Consider the following 23,307-nt stretch of genomic DNA (forward strand, 5'->3'; position numbering starts at 1 on the left):
AAATATGCACAGCTGACATAAGTACCATGTCACAAAAAATATTCTTTGTTTATTTAAAATATTTACATCCCATCCTTCGATAGCTAACAGATGTCTTCTTAAAACAAACCAACAAACAAGAGCCACAATCAACCCCCAAAGAAATTAAACAGTTGGCAACTACAAAAATATAAACAGTGGTAAAAATTGTGCAAATAAAAAACATCCAAAAAAGGAAAATTAGTATGGTGGTCAGCTGAAAAATAATCCCCAATGCAGCAGGCCAAATGCCTGCTGGATAATTGAAAATCCACAGAGGACTAAGAATGATGGATAGCTCTTTGGGAGGAATTTTAGGGCACTTAAGGGCAGACTATATGAGATGCTCAGTCACACGTAGTTTGCCTCCAATGTTTTTTGTTTGTTTGTTTACAAAATACCATTGTGGAGTCTGCAATCTAAACTGCAGGGCAGGGAGAATGAGTTTCATGCCCCAAATTCTCCCTAAGCTGTTTTTTCTTGCATCTTTTGTTCTCTGCCGGATGAAAAACTAAGGGCAGGGGAAGGATATTTAGCGTAGAAAAAATAGCAGGTGAGAAAGTGTTAAGAAGCCACTCTCCCACATTGAGCATGTCTACACTGGGGAGGGGAGGATCTCGTGATATGCTGATCGCAAGATCCTCCCCTTTGTCCATATGTGGCACGTGACGTCCAGGGAGGAAGGAGGATGTCGCGCCCGCCACTTTTTTTCTGAACATGAGCGCATGAGTGCTCAAACAAAAAGGTCAGTTTAAAAAAACACAAAATGATCCTGCTTCCCCCTACCCCACCCCACCCCTGATGGGCATGGAGCACCTGAAGAGCTCCCTGTCTGGTTCCTGGCACCTCGCGTTTACTCACGAGGAGCCAGGGGAACACCAGGATCACCGCCCACACCTCCCATGGTCTCAGGATGATCCTGAGACTTCAGGAAAGATAGGGCTAAAAGCCATCCCAGTTATCCCCGGGGAAATGGAGGGATCTTCCCTCTCTGCCCCTGGGATCCCCTGTGCATCATGTGAACACACAGGGATGATCCTGGGGCGATCCCCGGGATAAGGCATGGTCTAGACATGCCCATGAATTTTCCATAGCTGCATATTGTAAAAGGACAACAACAAAAACATTAACAATGGACAATATTCACATGATTGAGCACCACATTTACTTTGGCTGTTGGGTTTGTGGGTGTAGATCCTTAAACATCAAGCTTTCAAAGCATTGGAATGCATGTCAGATTAAAGCTGTTGTTACCCTATATTATAAATCCTTCAGCAATTTGGATCTAGTAGCATTTGGAGTTAGGATATTAGTAAGCCTGCTATTACATTCTCATTCTATAGTTGTGAAATCCCAAATGTTTGAAATCCCTTGAGCCAATCATACCAAAAAGAAAGGGGTGGAAGAACAAACTTGAAAGAGGCCTAAAAATAATGAGATCTCTTATCATATTTTCTGACATCCCAGAAGACTCAAAGGTTATATATTTACTTTTTCAGATTGACCGTTGAGATTCTTTGGAACTTAATAAAATCCATTTACAGAAACAAGGGACCTTGGGGAGAACTGGCCTGGGAAGGTTCTGCTGGATTGCATTCAGACCCATTATATCATAAATAAACAGTGGCTTACTAGTATCCTTTGATGGAAATTACTTTCATTTTTCAGTGCACACCTCACAAACCTGAGTTGACTACTTCAGTCACAGTCTGGAGAATTGCACTCCCAGTGGAGCTTTTAACTTTTCCTCTCACTTTCAAAAGCTACCCCCCTTCTCCCCCTCAGTCAACATAGCACAGCTGCTTTTGAAACTCCGGAGAGCTTCAGATGGAGTTTGCATTTTTGGCATGGTAGACGGCTGCTCAAATTGGTGACGAAGGGTTAAAAGGCTCAGTTAGGCCATGGCTAGACTAGGCGATATCCCGGGGATCTCCCCAGGTGATGCACAGGGCATCCCGGGAGCAGAGAGGGATGATCCCTCCCTTGGCTAGGGATATCGCCCCACCCTTTTTTCCTGCTTTTTCAATGGTCTCGGGATGATCCCGAGACCACAGAACTTGTGGCCAGGTGTTGCGGGTTGTCCCAGGTCCTCGTGAGTAACCGGGCATGGGGTGGGGGGAGGGAGAGGTGTTTTTTTTTTTTTTTAAAAAAAAACACCTTACTTTTCATTAGAGCTCTCGTGCGCTCCTTTTCCTTTTAAAAAAACACCAAAATGGCAGCTGTGATGTTGGTGTGCCATGTGTAGACAGGGGCGATGGTCTCACAATCATAAACTCATGAGATCATCACCCTTCAACCCCCTCGTCTAGCCATGGCCTGTGACATACTGTAAAGATGCTCTCTGATTTAATGCTCATATTTAGCCAACCCCATCCGGCCTAATCCTAGGCATGGAATTCCCACTGCGTGGGATGGGACTTACTCCCATTCAGGCTTCCATGGTAGGCATGGATGGGTACCTGCCATGGGTCCATTGACTAGAGAACCTCCTGGAGTTGCTCTTCCTCTTCACTCTTGCAACATGCTTTTTCACTTCTCTTGCACTGTGGCCCAGACAACAGTAGCAGTGAGAAGTAGAAGCAACAGATGCCACTGCATATATTCTCATTGGCTCCCTGCCTGTCAAGGAAACAAGTGGGAGCAATGATAAGAAAGAGAATGAGGACCAATAGCATCTGGCAACAATGGCGGTGAGAAGATAGACTCACTGAGGGAGGGCTCCATTGATGCTCTCTTGGCAAAGGGCCCTCCAGAACCTAGAAACAGCACTGTTTCCACGCAGTGCCATCCTATATATGTCAAGTTTGCAATGGGATTTACTCCTAGGTAAGTGAGTATAGAATTGCAGCCTAAGTGTGTGTGTACATGTGTTTTAGAGCTACTTTTCTTTCTAGAATCTTATATTGGTTAATTACTTAAGCTGATGCCCCAGTTTCTGCGTCGTCCCCCCCATTAGTTGTAGTTGAAAAAAAAACCCCGATATGCCTTAACTGAGGGAATAAACTCCTGTTGAAAATTTCAGTTTTTATTAGAGTTTATTCTTCAAAGAACTTTTAAATAAAAAAAAATGAGAAACCTCAAATAGTATTGTATAGGAACTGGGTGAGGTAAACCTTATGTGGAAAGGCAATCATTGGTTTTGCTTCTGGGAAGAACACAGAAAAATGGAAAGGAATAAAAAGATTAAGTTAAAAATAGCACATAAGAAAGAAGGATTGAGTAAAATCAAAGCTTGTGTCTAAAAGTCAAATTAAATGTGAGTTCCCAGTGTTAGATGAAGTAGTAGTATTATAAATGTGATTATTATAAGTTCAGTTGAAACAATATTTGCCACATTAGTCCATAAAGTAAACCTACACACCTTTGTCTCTTACATTTAGGAAATGGAAAACCTCAGTATTTGTCAATGGAAATAGGATAGATCAAATAAAACACAATTCCCAAGAGGTTTATAAATTTCTCCACTTGTGCTATTCTTTCACTTTATTAAGTACTTTTCTTCTTATGGAGATATAATACATCAAAAGATGAATGTGCTTAGTAGGAAGGCAAATATTCTGTATTTGGTCTTTCTGGTTTTTCACATAGAAAATCCAAATCCAGTACTCAGGGCAAATGCTACCTTGCAAACGATTCTACAACAGTTTTTACTAGGGAATTTGTTTGGCCTTTCATACCTACAGGGCCAGCTCCAACCTCCATATTTTAGAGGAGCCTAGGAAAAGTGCCCTCTGGTGAATTCAGTCTTACATTGATTTGTCCTGTCAGGCTTACCTAGTAGTGGTGATCTCAGCAGCACTTTGAGGAAGGCTGAGAGCTGCCATTTTAATTTCTCACAGTACCAGGTCACCTGAGCTAGTGTCATTCCAGGGAATTGTTGGGGATTTAAAAATGAGGCTTACAGACCCAGCTGCCCAGAATCAGCAGTGGTGGACCCTGCTGAGTCATTGGCCCCCCAGGAATTACCATGATGCCAGATGCTGATGAAGGTGCATTAAGAAAAAGCACTATATTAACACTATATATTATTAAATACCTATCTCTATGTATATTATAGTGTTTGGTTGGTTATGTTTTGCCTTGTTAAATTCATATGGATTCTCTCTCACTTATTTTACATATATTGGAAGAAGCATTTAAAAATCACACTGTTTACCCCATATATATATTTTAGGAACATATGAAACTGCTTTATACGAGGTCTATTCTGATTGGCAGCAACTCTTTGGGGTCTCAGACAGAGGTCTTCCACAATGCCATCTGCTACATGAAAAAATGCTCTGGATTGAACTTGAGATCTTCTCTATGGGAGGATCTTCTCTGGTCCATTTGCAAAAGACTTGGCCCTGTGCAGTTGAATCCAGAATGCTGAACTTGAAATGTGCATCTTTGAATTGCGTATTCAGACTATAATTTATACTTCTGTCTGATTCCATGCATTTTGTTTCAGGAGAGAGTGATGAATATTCATTTATAGGAACTGTGAAGCTTACAGTGTGCAGCCTCCACTAGAATCGTAGGAAGCTGCTGTGCAGTTCCAATGATGAATGTGATCTGTTTTCATTTGGAAAATATACAGTAATCATGGCGAGTATCAGGCTCTACAAACAAAGAGCTGGATCATTTGTCTGTTACTGTTGCTTGAGCAGCTCTGTAAATTGGTCTTGAGCAATTCTGTAATGTGTTGCCATTTAGAAATCATGGGAAATTCTTCTTTAATGCAAAGTGAAGTATGCTTGTCAAATATGACATAGGGTATAGCAGACATTAAAACATAATGTCAGGCTGCAGACCTAGCATTGTCAAGTAGATGCAATGTATCACCCCACTAATGAAATAAAGCATTTACAAGTGAATTGGGAAAGGTAGGAGACAAAGTTATGGAATAGTGGACTATTGGACTTCGAACAAGAGGCTTCCATAAAATTCACTGGGAGATCTTGGACCAGTCACACACATTTTCTCAGGCTACCTTACCAGGATAAAAAGGACCCCCACTATCAGGGATAGTGAACCTCAGACCTGCCAGCCGAATCTGTCCCACTTGAGATCCAAATCTGAAACACCAGAGGAACAAGTCCTTTTCTGAGATTCTTTGGGTTTGGAAATGCCTCTTCTAAAGCTCAGTTATTGGAAGTAAGAGTTTTAAACTAAAATATGCTGGCATTTGGGGGTATTTTGGCTATCCCTGATTTACCTTTCACATGGCCCCCTTTTGCCTGTGGCCCACTCCCACTGGAATAGAGTTCCGAACGCTTCTCCGAAAATGAATTCACCCCTGATATACACTACCTTGAGCTTCTTGGAGGAGGGGTGAAATGCAAATATAACAATGTAAAGAACATAAGATCTTTGTGAGATTGGACCAAAGTCTCATACATCCTTCTGTTTCTAGCAGTGGCTAGCCGGATGCTTCTTGAAAACCTGTCACCTGGTATTTAGAGGCACACTGCCTTTAAATATGGCATTACTTCTGAACTTGAAGTTGGGCTGCATACCGTGCCCCACTTTGGAAGGACTATTTGTCCACTGCCAAACTGTGTGGGGTAATTTGGTGGGTGTTAGGGACGTATGAGAAATTTACTGCAGTTCATTTTTTATCAGGACTTACCCAGTTCATACCTTTTGGATTGAACATGGCCTCGGATGCATTCTCTAGTCAAAAACTATACATTTCCAAGCTTGCAATGTGATTTGCAGACCACAAAAATGGTGTTTAACATTATGTGTACATTTGAAAAATACACATGAAAAAATGTGTACTTTTTTTTAAAAAAAGATGTGCACAAATACAATTTAATCAATCGGAGAAGAATGCTTACATTCAAAGATGTGCACAATTGATGAGTATATTTGGATAAATACACAAGAAAATATGCACAGATTTTCATACGAATAGAAAAAAGAAAGCTCACAATCTGATACAGACTCAAGTCACAATAATCTTTGAGATAGAATTCAGATGTCTTGTTTTGCTAATTAGCATATCTTTAGTGGTGTACCAACAACTTTCAGGGGCAGGTGGACTCTATGGATAACATAGCCAGCCTTCTTCCCCTCCAGTCCAAGACTGTCCCTGGAAATGATGTGATGGTCATTGCAAAGAGAATGCTGCTGTGTTGTTGAAGCCACCCAAGCTGGTGTTTGAAGTGGTGGCAAGTTTGTTTCTGGTCCAAAAGAATGAAGAAAAAACCCTCATCCAACTCATCCTTAAATGTAAGCCTCTGCCCACCTGAAATCTTCTATTCTGCCCTGTGGAAGATTAATCCAACCTTTGGAGGCATTTTGCCCCACCCCCTTGAGCCCCCTCCCCCTGGCAAAAAAACCCCCAAATTGCTGTACTGAATACTACAGGACTCCAAGCTAATACCAGGAGGAGCTAAAGAAGCTGGGGTTGATTCCTGAAGTCATATTGGATAGCTACTCTGATGCACAGATTTCTTTTTGTGGCACGTTTTAATCACTCTAGTCAGTGAACTGAAAAGCATAGTTGGGATCATTGTACAACAGCTTGGTTCACTGACTCTAGGTGCAAGAGAGATCTTACCACTTACCATCTAAGACAGGGGTGGGCAACTGATGGCCTCCAGATGTTTGGGCCTACAACTCCCATGATCCCTCACCATTGGCTTTGTTATCTATTGTTGGAATTGCAGTCCAGCAACATCTGAAGGGTCACCAGTTGCCCACCCCTATCTTAGATGGTAATGTGTATTGCTTTACTTATTTAAACATTTTGAAAGCAAGTTCTCAAAGGAGAAATTGTTCAAACTTTAGACGCTTGGAGCTCCCTTACCTCTTCTCCATTGGGTTTCAAGTACAACAGCAGTCTGTATGCACTAGGTTTGTTAGGGTGTGAGACCATGTGTGAGGCCCAAGAGAAGCAGCTCTCACTGATTGTTCTGATCATGTCAGGCAAGGCAGAAGTCACATCAGTACCTTGGATAGCACTCTGCTGAAGATGCTGGCTGAAGTATTCTACCATAAGGAGCTACCATTAAGGTCTGAAGAACACTGACAGAGCCTGGTGTTTCAGTGATTCCACACCTGCTGGATGCCAATTACAGTTCACAAAAGGCCTGTCTGTTTTTGCTGTCTCATGATCCTGCATGTCTGCAGAGGAGTCATCCTCAAGATCAGAGTTGACAGGAGAGCCACATTCTCAGGCCAGGAAGGCACAGAAGCAGGCTGAACTGTAACCCATCTGAATCCGAGTCCACCTTGGATAATGCAGAACCGTAGAACTAGAAGACATGCTATCCTGATTCTATTCATATTCACTCATATTACATCCCACTGTGTTCAGTTTAGCTTATTTGTATTTAATGAACCAAGTATACCATTTGAAGGATAATGTAGAATGCAATTGTCCCCATTTTCTTTCTTTCCTCCTTACCTCTCTCTCTCTCCCTCCCTTCTGTTTTACCCATAATAAAAACAATTTGACATAAAACTACAACAGTATAAAATCAGCATTAATAACTGAAGTAACCAAATGAAAAATGAGCTATAGTCAATAAGACCCAAAGTCTTGGGTAAATAGCTAGTTCTTTACTTGGCACTGAAATGAAGCCAGTGATGGCATCTGTCTGGCCTCCATGAGGAGGCCCTACATATTATTATTATTATTATTATTATTATTATTATTATTATTATTATTATTATTATTATTATGCTCTCTGGGAGGTTTACAACAGTTAAAAACAGTGAACATTAAAAACAAATATAAACATTTAAAACCATCAAAAGCATAAAAACAACAGTGTAACTGGGGAATCACAACCAGGTTAGCCCTCTCTTGCATCATCACATAATATTCAGCTCCCAATGGTGGGACATAGAGGAGAGCTATAGTCACAATGAATTATTTTCTTTCACAGTTACCCACCCACCCACACAATGATCTCCCCCCCCCCGTGTGTGTGTGTGTGTGTGTTGCATTCTCATTTAACAAACGTCAGTGGGAGTGGAAGTGATCACTGTGTTGCTTTCTGTTTTTCTTAACTTTTCCCAATTTTGTCCCCATTTTCTTGCATCAGTGATCTGAAAAGTAATACGTTAAAGGGAAGAGCCAACTCAACCCATGGTTAAGCATGTCTTTGGAGACATCCGTTCACATTCAAATCAACACATAAATATTTACCATCTGCTGCCTTGAGCTGAGACATACCCTGAGAACGGTACACAGACAAAACTAATTTGTCATATATGTCCCTGTGCCATGTTAAAAAATTAAGTTAGTGTGGCTTTGTTTTTGTTTTTAAAATATGGCATACACATAATGTAAATAATATTGTGTTCCGTGGATTTTGATGCATCAAACAAGCCTTACCTTTGCACATTCTGAATATAGAAAGTGTAACATCACTGAAAGAAATTTTGGATCCATGGTAGTCTCCTTTCCATCTTCTTTCGCTGATGAGTTTCCCTACATTTCTGGCCACATAAAAGCTGCATCCTCCTTACTTTCATTTAGCTTTGGTTGAATCCCTCAGAGAATTCTAGAATCCCTTTCCTGAGTTTTCAGCTTTCATCTTTTATTTTCTTTTAAGTCTTCAGTCCTCCCTGTCTAATCCACAAGAAGTCATGGTAGGGGTAACAGAGGCAGAGGTTAAGACAGCAGGCCAGGAGAGGTCATGCAATTCATTTCTTTGGATACAAAGTATGTGCTCTGTGCATCTTTCTTTTTTTCTTTTTGCTAAGGATAATGGGACTTGCATTGAAGCTGCATGATCTCCAGTGGGAACATGCAGTATCATTTGTAGCTAAGGAGAATTTCCATTGGTCCGCCCCAGGGAAGTACGTGGTTTTTTTGTTCAAATTTCAGGGCAAGCCTAATGAGGCACATCCCTTCTTGTATTCTTTGGGGTTCCTTAGAAGTTTATCAAGTCTTTCCTGATCAGAAGATCAGTAATGGTGGTCAAGCATCTTTGAAAGACTGTCATCTCTGACTTTCCCCTGTAATGAACAGCCACAGAGGAGAGTTGGCAGCACTCTTAGCTTACTTGGGGTGAGCATTAGGCCCAACAACCCTGCCTGGTATGATATGCAAGCAACGCTTTTATCCTAGACTGTTCCTCAGAATCTTCTAACATGTTCAGGGTTCCTTGGAAGACAGAGCTGTGTGGAAATGATTATTTGTAGGAGATAATTTCAAAACTACCTTTCTAGACAATTGCTCAGCTTTTCTGTCTTTTTCCCCTTAATGTATTTTTGTGGTAAGTAAAATAAAAATAAAAATGGAAGAAGCTGTGGGAAACACAGTTCCTGGTTCTTACCACCTCATCTTTCATGGGATTTAGGGATATTAATCCTTGCTTTAGCAGTTAGACTTCAGACCCTGAGTGGTCCTTGGCTATGATTTTATAGTGTGTGATGGGAATGGAATTGGTGATGGCATTGTTAGTAACTCTAGCTAGGATTTCCTGGGTTCCACTTTGCTTTGGTGCACTATGATTCACACTTCTGGATGTTATGTGTCACTTAACTGAAATTAGGCGAGCACTCACTCTACAGTGGGCATAATAGTTTGCCACATTGAGCCTCCCCTAACCTGGTGCCTTCCAGGTGTTTTGGATGTCAACTTGCATCATCCCCACTCAGCATTGACAATATACTGGGAATTGTAGTCCAAAACATCTGGAGAATAGCACGTTAGGGAAGGCTGGGCACCGATTGTGTTGTGGACAGTTTGTTTAGGTTTTTCATTCACGATTTTAACCTGTTTTGTCATTGGGGCCTAGTACTTCGAGGAACAGAACAAATACCTTTTCCTCTCGTTGTTTTAGCCACAACTTAAATCTTTCTGACTATTTGTATCAGGGTTTAAAAGTACTGTTCATCTTGGCTTATTTCACTGAATCTGACAAGGTCTCTTATTTCCCTTTGTGCCATTCGTTTCCTCTGTATTTTCATTGGGAGGCATGTGACTCCCTTGTTACAACAGTGTCATTGGCTAGTCTGTTTCCAGGCAGAATTCAAAGTGCTGGTTATGATCTATGAAGTTTGGGACTAGGTCACCTGAAAGATGTGTTGCATCACAATATATTATTAGATTAGATACTTTGAAACACTCTCAAGATTTTTAAAATGTTTTTGATGCAAGCTTTCCTCCCCTTTCCCATTCAGTATTTTTTTTGCCATTTTTGCAGTGCTGAACATATTCAAAATGTTTTTCATTTTTATCACTGCAATTTTCCCCAGCCATTAATTTCCTAATTGGGACTTGCTTTTTAGAAGATTTGTAGCAACTGAATTAACTAATATCTGCAGCACCTAGCACGGACTAATTCATTTAGTCCACAGTCTCCATCTTGAGGCTGGGTCTAAACTGCAGCAGATCACACCCTGCCTAAGTTTTGGACATTGCTGATTCTTCCCCCATCACTGATTTTTGTACCACTTAACTTGATGGAAAGTTCTAGAAAACATGAATGCTTGCACATTATTTTGTGTCCTTTTCATTGGTCCTTATAAACATATTGTTCAACTGATGAGTTTGGAGTTCTTCCTCACAGACTAGTATGACTACTTTTGCTTTCAAAGTAAGCAGGTTATCGAACTGTGGAGATAAGCCAAACCTTAAAGCATTTTACTGCTTATCAGGTCATTTGAACTTACAAATGTGCACGCACCCTTTAGATGACAATGCCTGCCTACTGCACACATCCTACTCCTTCTGCTTGTTTTTCCATAGCAAAAAGGACCCCTTTTAATCCAGCTTTTTTTAAAAAATGGAATGTGCCGCGTTCTTCTGCTGTGAGCAGGAAAAATGGTGAGATAAAACCAGCCTCTGAATGGGCCACATGGTTTTGTTTACTTCCTCTTTCCACTCTAGGAAGAATGAGGAAGTGTGGAGAAGCAACAGTAAGGAAATGCTATTTCCCCCCATGTGATGGTGCTCATAATCAACCTTTACTTTTGAGAAAGGTGGGATAAAAATGTTTACAGCGAGTAAAATACATTCATGGGCTAAAAATGTTTGCAGTGAGTAAAATACATTCTTGGGCTAACATCTGGTGAGTCCTGACCCCCCTTTTTATTCCTTCCCCGTACACATTCAGGAAAACTTGGATCTTGGAATTGTTGTAGATCGCAAGCTGAATATGAGCCAACAGTGCGATATGGCTGCAAGAAAGGCAAATGCTATTTTGGGCTGCATTAATAGAAGTATAGCTTCCAAATCACGTGAGGTACTGCTTCCTCTCTATTTGGCCCTGGTTAGGCCTCATCTAGAGTATTGCGTCCAGTTCTGAGCTCCACAATACAAGAAGGATGCATATAAGCTGGAGTGTGTTCAGAGGAGGGCAACCAGGATGATCAGGGGTCTGGAAACAAAGCCCTATGAAGAGAGACTGAAAGAACTAGGCATGTTTAGCCTGGAGAAGAGAAGATTGAGGGGAGACATGATAGCACTCTTCAAATACTTAAAAGGTTGTCACACAGAGGAGGGCCAGGATCTCTTCTCGATCCTCCCAGAGTGCAGGACACGGAATCACGGGCTCAAGTTAAAGGAAGCCAGATTCCAGCTTTACACCAGGAAAAACTTCCTGACTGTTAGAGCAGTACAACAATGGAATCAGTTACCTAGGGAGGTTGTGGGCTCTCCCACACTAGAGGCCTTCAAGAGGCAGCTGGACAACCATCTGTCAGGGATGCTTTAGGGTGGATTCCTGCATTGAGCAGGGGGTTGGACTCGATGGCCTTGTAGGCCCCTTCCAACTCTGCTATTCTATGATTCTATGATTCTATGAAATCAGTATAGGTTGAGAAGCCAGCGTTGCTTAAATCAGCTTCACAACACATGTACCAGGAAGGAAATAAATATTCTGACAAACCCACTTTACATGTTCTGCTCTTTTTTTCTGAAAAAAGTGTTAGTACTCATTTTGGAGGAAAGTAACATGAGAAATGGCTCTAAGGTACCTGCACCACACCATCTGTTTAATTCAATATTAACACATTTCAATCCAATTTGTTTCATAACCTTTTCCCCCAGTTACATTTGTTCTCTTCCCAAAGTGGAAAAAACACACACGTAAAAGTCTGCCTCTTTCTGAAGAGGGCTTGGAAGCCCTGTGGATGTGATAATTTGTGCCTTCTTCATGTTGCCTTGGTGTTATAGTTAAAAGGGGGGAATGTCTCATACTCTGGGAACCCTCTGGAGACTATACTTTCTGTAAAAGCTAAAACTCAAGGAAGCTCCCAACTTATAACTGATTGTTTTTGAAACTCATAATGATCTTTTTTTTAAAATAAAAAATATTACTTATCCATCTCTTTTCCCCTTCAAAACCCAATTTAATTCTTTAAAATGAATCATAAGCAGTACTATCACATTTGCCCCACTATTTTGCTATGCGCATGTGTGGTATGAGTCTGTGGCATGTACTTTGGCAGTGGGTCCACTATTTCTCCCCACACACAAAATCCATGCTTCCCCTTTCCACATGGAGATAGGATATCTAATTGCCCTGGTGCTGGAGATGGTGTTTGAAATTCTGCTATGACTTAGTGTAACCAAACATTGAGCCTTGTAATTAAAGAGACAAAAGTTACTAGCCTGCAAAAACACTTCCTGGTCTGGTGATTAGTGGATGTTGCCTCCTCCTTTGAGAGTCTCTCTTATGAGTCAAAAGCAGGCTAGTAAACACTTTTGCTTGCTAGACCATTCTCCTGCCAATGTGCTGTAGGCTCGCGGAGGAGGGATGGAACATTATCTCCTACAGCCTGTTCACTTATTTATTTATTTATTTATTACATTTTTATACCGCCCAATAGCCGAAGCTCTCTGGGCGGTTCACTTGCCTGGATACCATTCCTTGTTGCTAATGCTGCCCAGGCAAGTGGTTGGGCCATGTTGGCTGAGGATGATGGGAGTTGTAGTCCAACACATCTGATGGGTACCAGATTAGGGAAGGCTGGATTAGGATAAGAATTTGTGACTGGTCCAAAGTAACTCAATAGCCCTGTTCAGATGTAACCATCATGGTCCAATAAACCATGTTGTACCCACATGTAACAATTTTGGTGCAATAAGTCATATTGTGCCCATATGCTCCCTGCTCCCCTTCTGTCTTCCCTTTCTCTCTCACACAGTAATGGACAAACTATGAGCTTTGTTAATTAGTAATTTCCTATTCACAACCAGAAAAATGTAGTTTAATCTCTGATTACAAACCACATTATGAAACCAAGATTTGAACGCCCTGGTCCGATAGTCTGCTTTGTAGTTTGAGACTGAATCACAGATTCCAAGTTTCAGTGTAATGGGAAACTGTGATTGAACAAACCATGGAGTAATCTGGGGCTGTCCGCATGACATGACAGACCCCGAGTAGGGTTGCATATGCAATTTGGTACCTTCAGGCACTGTGGCTCATCCTGGGTTAAATAACCCATGACAAGCCATGATGTGTCATCTGAACTGAACCTGGTTACTGTGTAGAAGAGAAGGGGAAGGAACAGAGGAAGCAACAGAGTACAACACTTGTGTTTGCTTTTATAAACTATGGTTTATTAGACCAGGAGTGTTGTGTTTGAATCAGGCTCAAGAATGACTCTAACCTAGGGTGACGATATGAACAGGAGGACAGGGCTTCTGTATCTTTAACAATTGCATAGAAAAGGGAATTTCAGCAGGTGTCATTTGTATATTTGGAGAACCTGGTGAAATTTCCTCTTCATCACAACAGTTAAAGCTGCAGGTGCCCTGCCCTCTTTTAAGTCTGGGCACTTTAGTATAGCTCCTGCAGCTTTAACTGTTGCGATGAAAAGGAAATTTCACTAGATTCTCCATATATACAAATGACACCTGCTGAAATTCCCTTTTCTATGCAATTCCCTTTTCTTTACAGGAGCCCTGTCCTCCTTTTCATATGGTCACCCTATCTAACCCAGTGATTTTAACCACCATTCAACTCCAGTACATTATCCAAAATGATGTGTACTGACAAAATTTGCATTACATGATAACATTTGATTCCATTTACTACTAGTAGTACATTATTATTATTATTATTATTATTATTATTATTATTATTATTATTCACTTTTTTCTTTTTTATGCTGCCAAGTAGTTGAGGCTCTCTGGGCAGTTTACACTTTTATAGTGTCTAGGAGTTTCTAAGCCATGTTCAGATAAGACAGTCCCTCCCTGCCTGCCGACTCACAATATAATTGACGTGAAACAAAAGAGCAGGGGGAAGGGAAGAGGAAAGCAAGTGTTTGAGCAGTAATTCCTTCTATGGGAGATGGATGGGACCTGGGGGCTGCCTTGACGTCATCTTTGCCCCAGGGTAGCTCTGAATCTGTGCTACATCAGTTAGATGATGCAACCACAGATTTGAAGCCACCCTGGGGCAAAGAGGTGAAGATGCGCAGCTGAAAAGTTGGGGACTTATCCTGACTTTTCTAGCCAGAACAATGTCAGCCTGGCTCTTTCACTGTTCTGTTCTCACTCAGAGCCACTCCAGGGGCATTCCAGCGTGGTAGAGGAGCTCCTATTGGTCGCCAGAAGCTGCGGGAGGGGGAGGGGCAGGCACAGCAAGCCTAATGGCCACCAGAAAGCCCACGCTGCCTCCCCTCATTAGGACAAGTTGCTGCCGCTGTGCATCAGTGAGAGTGTGGGGTTTGACAGTGGAGTGGCACCAACCCATCCCTATGAAGACAGACCCCAGGTTGTTTTCAGTTTCAATCTGTCTTCTTTCTGGAAGGGAAGAGTGAAGCAAACTCCCTGCAGCTGCCCAATAGATGGGGCCAGTTTGGTTTCTCCCTTGCCATAACGTTCTTCCTGGGAGTCAAAGGTTGCAGCATCCCACTGATTCTTATGCCGTTCCTAAATTGCCAGTCACCAAAGCTGGGCACTGTGCTCCTACAAGGCTTCAGCTTTGGTTACAATAGTTCTGTTTAACCTTCTTATCTTATCTTATCTTATCTTATGCTTTCGATAACGAAAGCCAAATCATTTTGTCCTTTGAAGCTTATGGCACAATTCATCTCCTCAATCAAATACATTTTAAATTGTAGATTGAAATCAACGGCAGGTTCAGTCAGTTGTTAGGAGACTGATTATGGGAGGGGTTTTATCCATATCTGTAGACAAAGCATAACTATAAAACTGTAAAATAAAAAAAGTTCCAAAGGAAATTGCATTCATTGATTCTTTTTCTCTGTAGAAATTGCCCTTCATTGATGCTAAATGAAAGAAGACATGAATGAGAGTTAAGCTTCACAGTCAGTATCTCTATGTGGGTAAAGGACATCAGAGGTGCTTGAGGTTGGATAACAGTGCAAGATTCATGCACTTTTCCAAGCCCTTTGAACATATTGATGAAATTATCTCATGAGACTAGGCATGCATATTGAACTGTATGCCTTTGGTCTACTCGGAATAAAACTCATGACTGTCAGTCAAGGAATGCTTCCCAGGATAAGACTGTTTTCAGGAGGTGCCAGAAATAACATAATGTTGTCACCTGCCTGAGTTCCACAGAAAAGGGGGCACCATGCTGAAGGCACTTTTCCTGGTGGACTCCATTCAGGCCATAGGTCAACGTTGAACCACCAGGAGCATGCCCTCTGACAACCTCAGTGACCAGGCAGGTTGGTAAGGGGAAAGGCACTCTCTCAGGTATCCTGGTCTCAAGTTGTTTATGGCTTTGTACACTAGTCCCAGAACCTTAAACTTAGACCAGTAGCAAATAGACAGCCAGTGCAGTTCCCTCAGCAAAGGAGTTACATGCTGAAAAGGGGTAGGTCCCAATAACAGCCGAGCTGCTGTGTTGTGCACTAGCTGCAGCTTCCAGGGCAGCCACACATAGAGTGCATTGCAATAATCCAGTCTTGAGGTTACTAACACTTGTACCACTGTGGCCAAGCTAAGGATTAGTAAGAATAGGGATTTTCAGTAAACACACAAAGCACAATGTAGATTTAAACACAGAGACCTGGTTCACACATAACAAATAACCATGGGTAAATTAATTAACCCATGGTTAGTTGGGGCCACATGATAGTGAGCAAGCATACTGCATAGCATAGTGCACATTGTGCAAATCAGGAATCACATGAGTTGGTTTATGGCTAAGGAAAGGTCTGCTGAATGCATTTCAATGCATTCTTCTGGCAGAAAAGCATCAACAGGTAGCTAATTGGCTTCTTCACATGATTTCTAGATTCACTATGGTTGCTTTTTTAAAAAAAGTTTACCCTATAGCTTCTTCTGGTTCATGGTGGGTGAGTTGTCCAACTCATTTGCCATTTATTTATCCCTTGCTGTTCTTCCAAAGAATTTAGCTCAGCCTACATAGATGATGCCCCCCTGCTAATTTTTATTTTTAGAACAATTTTGTGAAGTACTTTAGGCTTAGGGGAAATTGAACTGATCAAGCTTAGTCATAGGCCAGTAGTGTTTTAAACCCAAGTTTCTCTAATCCAACATTCTGCTCACTTCTCCAAATCCTGGTTCCATGAGATGAAGATCATGAGCAGAAGCTAGCAATTTGCAGTGACATGAACCCCGACAGTTTCTGCTCATGGCAAAGGAATAGCACAGCCCATTTACCACAAGTGGGAGGCCATTTGAGCCTACTAAAAGAAGTAGTGCAGTCCATCATAGTAGTATTGTTTTATACTCCCTTTTCCCTCTGGCGAATCAGCCTTGAATGTGCCCTATGTGTCTCGCTATTTCCTGCCAAATCCCCAAGATGTGTATCTTACAAGGACATTCTTAAATCATCATAAGATTGGCCATGAGAGAATCGAGCATTTGTGCCTCCAATTTAAGTCAGTGTATGGCTTTCATCTCACTTTATTGTTTTTGTTTCTAAAGAGGTCTATTGGTGTGATTAAAGCAGCCCTTTGGGGTAATTGCGCACAATGATTTCCAGGCTTAAAATCACACACACACAAAATGGTTTCATCTGCAATACACTGAAGTAATTACATTTTCCAATTAGTGTGGAAAAGTATTTACAGATGGACATGTGAAGAAGGCCTGTGGCAAAGTTTTAGAAAACAAATGAGTAAGCTACTGGATCCAAACATGAATTTAATGTTACATGCAAGTAGAATCCATAGCTATGACATTTAAATGTATCTGGTTACCCTATATATTATATTTGTAAACATGACTTCCACTGACCCATTATGATCTCTTGGCTTATCAGAGGGCCTTTGCTTGAAGTAAGAAATTGCATTTATTTAACTTAATTTCGCTCCCTCTTTTAGCAATGGGCTCTTTTTCTTAGAGATGGACATGCTCCTTGGCTGTGCCATATCTCCTGGAATTCCCTTTTATCGGAGATTCACTAAAACCTTAACATGAGTGATCTCAGTGCTAGACCCTACACAAGCTATTATGCTAGCATTGCATTTCAGCTAAAACCAACTATAGATATATCTTGACATATTTCAATCATTTATAATTTTTTATCATAAGGCTGAATAAACATTTATCATTAGGGCACTTGAGTAAATATTTATCATGCCTTTTCATGACACACTAATTTTGTGTGTCATGAAAAGGCAGCAAATGGTTTGTTATTTCATTTATCATGATTGTAATTTTATTTTCAGGAGGGGAAGATGCACTCAGGTGGTTTTCCTGCGTTAGGTACCAAAATAACTTGACTGGACTTGGGTACTATGCACCTTGTCTTGGGGGAGGAGCAAAATGTTCTATTCTGCCCCAGAAAGCAAAATGTCTGGAGCCAGCCATGGAAGTTACCCTGAGGGTAGACAGGAAAACTATAAGGTGGAGGCAGACGAGTTAAGCAGAAGTAGAAGCTTCCGGGATAGGAGCTATCAATTATGCACTTAAATACTAAGTATGTGAGGATTTGGGTGAGCACCAAGAAAAGTCTTGTTACTACTGAAGCATTCACCCATATGAGCTTCTAGTTCCAATACTCAGTCTGAAAATGGTGGAATGCCTCTACAAGTGTCTGATTGCCTTTGCAGCAAGAGTAAACACACTGAGCAGAAGTAACCATAAATGACATACTGTGAATTGTGGATCTTGTAAGTAGCTGTTGCTTCCATGCTGTTATAAGCCACTTCTCAGACTCATTCTGCTAACACTAATTCACTACCTGGTTCTACATTTTCTTTTTCCTTTGGCAGTTGCATTTTCAGGCCTTGGCTTTACCACCTTCTACTTGGCCGGGAAGTTGCACTGCTTCACTGAAAAAGGTCGCGGGAAAAGCTGGCGGCTCTGTGCAGCAATTCTACCTCTGTACTGTGCCATGATGATCGCTCTATCACGCATGTGTGATTACAAGCATCACTGGCAAGGTGAGCCTTGGCAATCCTTTCCTTTGCATTAATTGTCCTTGCTCTTTCTGGGAGGTGCCAACGATAACATGTTTTAGGCACCAGTTAAAGGCCCATTGCTTTACCAAGGCCTTCCCAGAGTGACTGTGCTCCCCAGTTGGTTGGTTCGTAATTATGTGTTGTAGTGGTTTTAATTGTTTTTAATGTTTTTATTAATGTTTTACATAAATGTTTTGTCAATTATTATGCATTTTAATTATATTTTAATGCTCATCATGATGTATTTTAATGCTTTTAATTTTCTTGTAAACAATTCAGAGATATTTTTTTAAAATGGACAGCAATATATAAATCTATTAAATGAATGAATGGATGAATAGTCGGATACATATAGACTGCAATTAAGGTGATATTTGGCTGTGGCTAGCTCCTTATATATCCTAAAATTTTCTGATAAGTCATTGAAATGAGATATGGGGGGTTGGGTTGGCGGTATTTTTGTCCTAATTCTATTTTGGAATTGTAAGCTTGGGACAGTGCAATCCTATACCTGTCTACTCACAAGTGAGTATCATTGTTTTCAGTGGGGCTTACTCCAACATAAGTGGGTATAGGATTGTAGCTTAAATGAACTTTCATACTCACCAACTTAGGGCCAGCGTACACATTACCTTTTCTGTGTAGTTCTGGCTTTGGATGCAGCAGGGTGTGGGTTTTAAGAACATAAAAAGGGTCATGCTGGATCATACCAAGGGTCTATCTTGTTCAGCACTCTGTTCACACAGTGGCCAACCAGGGACCCAAAAGCAGGACACAGTGCAACAGCACCCTCCCACCCATGCACCCCAGCAACTGGTGTATACAGGCTTACTGCCTATGATCCTGGAGGTAGCACATAGCATTCAGGACTAGTAGCCATTGATAGTCTTCTCCAGAAATCTATACAGCTCCCTTTTAAAGCAATCCAAATTGGTGGACATTGCCACATCTTGTGATAGTGAACTCCATAGTTTAACTATGCAATGTGTGAAGAAGTACTTCCTTTTATGTGTCCTGAATCTTCCATCAATCAGTTTCATGGGATAACCCCAGGTTGTAGTATTATGGGAGAGGAAGACAAAAAATGTGTTTTTTTTACAAAGTACCAGCATGGGGGCCTCAATTCACATCAGGACTCTTGGGAAAGGAGCTATAACTCTTTGACCCCTACTCTGTCCACATCTAGATCTTGGCGGAGGGGGTTGCACCTGGAATTTGCATTTCCAAAAAACAATTTATTAAAATGGCATGTCTCCTGATCCAGATAGGGTCCACAGCAAGGCCAAAGGGTTAAAGCCTGCATACCTATCAGACTAGGATCCTGATCTGTACCAAGCCCCCTCACTAAACAATCAGGATCTATTGGCAATTTACTGAGCCAAATTTGACACACTGAGGCCTTTGCTAGACCTACCTTAAAATCTGGTGGTGAGGAGGGGCCAGCCCGCGCTAGAAGTAGCACCGGCTGTCACTCCTTTCCACATGTCAGACGCGATGGGGTAAAGGAAAGCCCTGTCGTGTTGGCCTTTTTGTTTAATGTCTTAAAGGGGCCGGGTGCGCAGGAGCGCACCAGCGACTAAGGAAGGTGTTGTTTTTTAAAAAAAATAGGGTTCCCCGCTCCCCCCACCCCCGATTTCCCCACCCTGGCTGTAATTCCCCCTCTGTGATCTCTGATTCCCCCCCGATCTCCGATTCCCCCCCCCCGATCTCTGATTCCCCCCATCCCCCTGGGTCTGTTTCCTCCCCATCCCTCCTGGCTCTGATCCCCCCATCTCCCCACCCTGCCCTGATGGCCGGAGTGCTGTGCACCGTCTGACACTTTTCCCGGCTCCTCGCGAGTAAATGCGGTAGCCGAGAAAAGCGGTGGACCGGTCTACACGCCTGTGGTCTCAGGCTCAGCCCAAGACCATGGGAAATACTGGGCCACAAGTGGTGCCGGTTACCCCAGGGCCAGGGAGGTTTGACCCCTGCCTGAGCCCGAGATCCCCTGTGCGTCATCTGGACACACAGGGACGAGCCCGGGCCTTGCACCAGGCTAACCCCTCATCTAGCAAAGGCCTGGGAATGAGTTCATTAAGGTTTATTGTGCTTATCTGTGTCCATTTCTGTGGTATGTTTTAACATGGATAGCTGCTGATTTGATGTACAGGTAGAATGCATTTGACGTGTTATCAACTGTCAACATTCTCTGAAGTGTGGATGTTCCCTGCATCATATTAGTGCAAATTATGGATTTCATCGCTTGATCTGTGCAGGCCTTGAGGTAGATTATCCAGTGTTTTTGACAAAGGATTGTAGCAGATTAGCATCTGAAACTTTCTGATACTGGGTTGATGGAAATGTCTCCTTGAATAGCTTCAGGTTTGTATTTTAACACAAATAGGAAAAAGGAAAGAAACCCAGTTATTTTAAAGCTAAATAGGCGACAATCCTGCAACTCCATAATAAACACATCAAACTTTAAAACACACAGACACACAAGCAACTAAGGAGTCTCTTAGGAAAAGTTCAAGAAAAAACTGTTTCAGGTTTTTACTCACATATGATTAGAAATCTTCTTATAATCACACCTGAGAATGTATAGTCAAATGCATAGATATTATGTGGTGGAATGTCCTTTTTCCCATCAGGTATTCAGTGTATGATGTGTTCACAGAATTTATATGTATACACAGACATGCATATGCATACGCGTAAAAAGGTGAAACTATTCTGAAGTTTGCTGTTTAGGTAAGTTTTGAGGTGTGTTCTTTAGAAATCTGTTCTGCCAAGAGCCAGAATTATGCATGGAATGAAATGTGTGCTGTGAGGCAGATAATTGCAGTAACATTTTCTGTATGGTGGAAATAGACTGCACCCAAAGGGATTACTGCTGTGTCCATTACAGCTGTGTATGCTTGCCTTTGAAGTTTAAGGAGGTAAAACTAGAAAAACTCTGGTAGCTGTTTTTTTTTTGGCCGGGGTGGAGGTGGGGACTTATTAACAACATGTTTTTCAGCAGGTGACTTTAGCACTTACCCAAAAGGACCACATTTTTAATGGGGAGACTAAATCTCTCAGTAAAACACAGGTGTAGGCTTTGTTCCTCAGCCATTGTTTCTTACGTTGAAAGGAGACAGGCAATTGTGTTGAATTACCTGTGGTGGCTTTATGATAACAGCCTTAACTGTCCAGTGGTGAGCAAACAAGGGTAATCCATTTAGTATATTAGACACTGGTACTGTAAGTGAAAGGCAAATAGGACAGATGTATATTAAAAAGTCATATATAAGTTTGACTAAATTATTATTATGCCTTTCTTCCAGCCCCATGTAAATATATAGTATTCATAGTTTTTGCATGGATATTGGTGGCCAAGGACAGGTGAACTTAATGCAGTTATGAATTCCAAGCATGTAGGTACTTATTTTAACAAGGTGTTCCCCCCACCCACCCACACATTTCTGAAAAGAGTGCAATTTATTTTACCAACAAGGCACACAGAAATAATTACAATGGATGAAAGGACACTGACTTCAGCACTGAATCTGGGACAGCAGCCTTTTCTTTGTATTTTTGTCCTTTTCTGGGGTGGAGGGAATAAAGTTGTTGAAATAAAACACTCTGGGGAAGATTGCAAGAAGTTAATAGTTACAGGCCTTGCTACTTGAAGGGACAAGTGGCTTTAAAGTTTGCTGGCTGTTTGATGTATGCTTCACAAAGAGGCATCTGAATATCCAGCCCATTCTCAGGATCCTGATTACCCTAGCGGGAGGGAACTGTGCCTCTGTACAAGTGGGATTGAGGAACAGCCTCATTTTGTCACCATAATGAGCATCTTTAAAAGGCAACACTTTAAAAACATACAAGAGGCTAAGCATGTACTTGGAAGCTACTTTCTTGACTCCCGTTACCTTCATTCTGAATTCATAATTTTGTTATGAATCTGAGAGAGCTTCATACAAGGGTAAATTTCCTATTTATTTATTTATTTATTTATTTTATTTATTACTTTTTATACCGCCCAATAGCCGAAGCTCTCTAGACGGTTCACAAAAATTAAAACCATCATAAAACTACCAACAGGTAGAAGCCACTCTGGGTCAGAAATGGCATGAATTCTGCCTGTATTAATAACAACTGAGCATGTGTTTCTATCAATATAATAGTTGCAGCAAGAAATCACCAACCGCCATGACTTCCCATCACTTATATATGCAAAATTGGTAGGTCTCCATTAGTCACACAGGACCAACTATATTCTATTTTACCTGATTTATTAAGAATTCCATACCATCCTTCAATTTAAAAAGTTCAGTGTGGTTCACAACAATATAATAAACAGCAGCAATCAATACAATGGCAGTTAAGGGAAAAGCTAAGACAATCCCAACAACAATTGAAAGTCTATCAGAGATTAAAAACATAAGAAAATAAAATGGTCTTTGCCTGCTGCATTAAAAGTCACCAGAGGAAGTGACAGACAAGCCTTCCTGGAAAGAGAAGGATAACATAACTGAGAAGGCCCTCTCCCATGTCTCCAAAGAAATCTTAGTGTACAACCAGGTTGATGTTGGAGAAGACATTTCTTCAGATATCCAGGCTCCAGGATATAGGGGCCCCTCAGGCATGACACCCACATTTAATTTTATTTATTAAATTTCTGTGCCACCCAATAGCCAAAACTCTCTGCGCAGTTTGCCAAGATTAAAAAACATAACAATACAATATTGTACATAATATTAAAAAGTTTACATACAAACATATAAACACAGAACACACACATATACACACCTAAAGAAGTTTAATAATCAACTATAAGAAATTCAGAACCTTAATTAAAAACCTGATCATATGCTTCCAGGTCCCTGAGTTTTCCATGCCTAACCTGGCATGGAAAAGATAATGATGGCAGCATGCAGACCTTGTTGGGGAGATCATTCCATAATTGGGGGCCACCACTGAGAAGGCCCTATCCCTTGTTGCCATCTTTTAAGA

General features: G+C 41.4%; 1 protein-coding gene across 1 annotated transcript in view; it reads left to right on the forward strand.

Annotated features, from left to right (window-relative positions):
• PLPP4 (phospholipid phosphatase 4) overlaps positions 1-23,307 on the forward strand; it is a 117,861-nt gene that overhangs the window by 88,940 nt on the left and 5,614 nt on the right. Inside the window, 1 exon segment of the mRNA XM_063131587.1 lies at positions 18,142-18,312. Within this exon segment, the coding sequence (XP_062987657.1) occupies positions 18,142-18,312 (171 nt within the window).

This window comes from Elgaria multicarinata, chromosome 8, assembly GCF_023053635.1.
Source record: "Elgaria multicarinata webbii isolate HBS135686 ecotype San Diego chromosome 8, rElgMul1.1.pri, whole genome shotgun sequence".
NCBI classification, from domain to species: domain Eukaryota; kingdom Metazoa; phylum Chordata; class Lepidosauria; order Squamata; family Anguidae; genus Elgaria; species Elgaria multicarinata.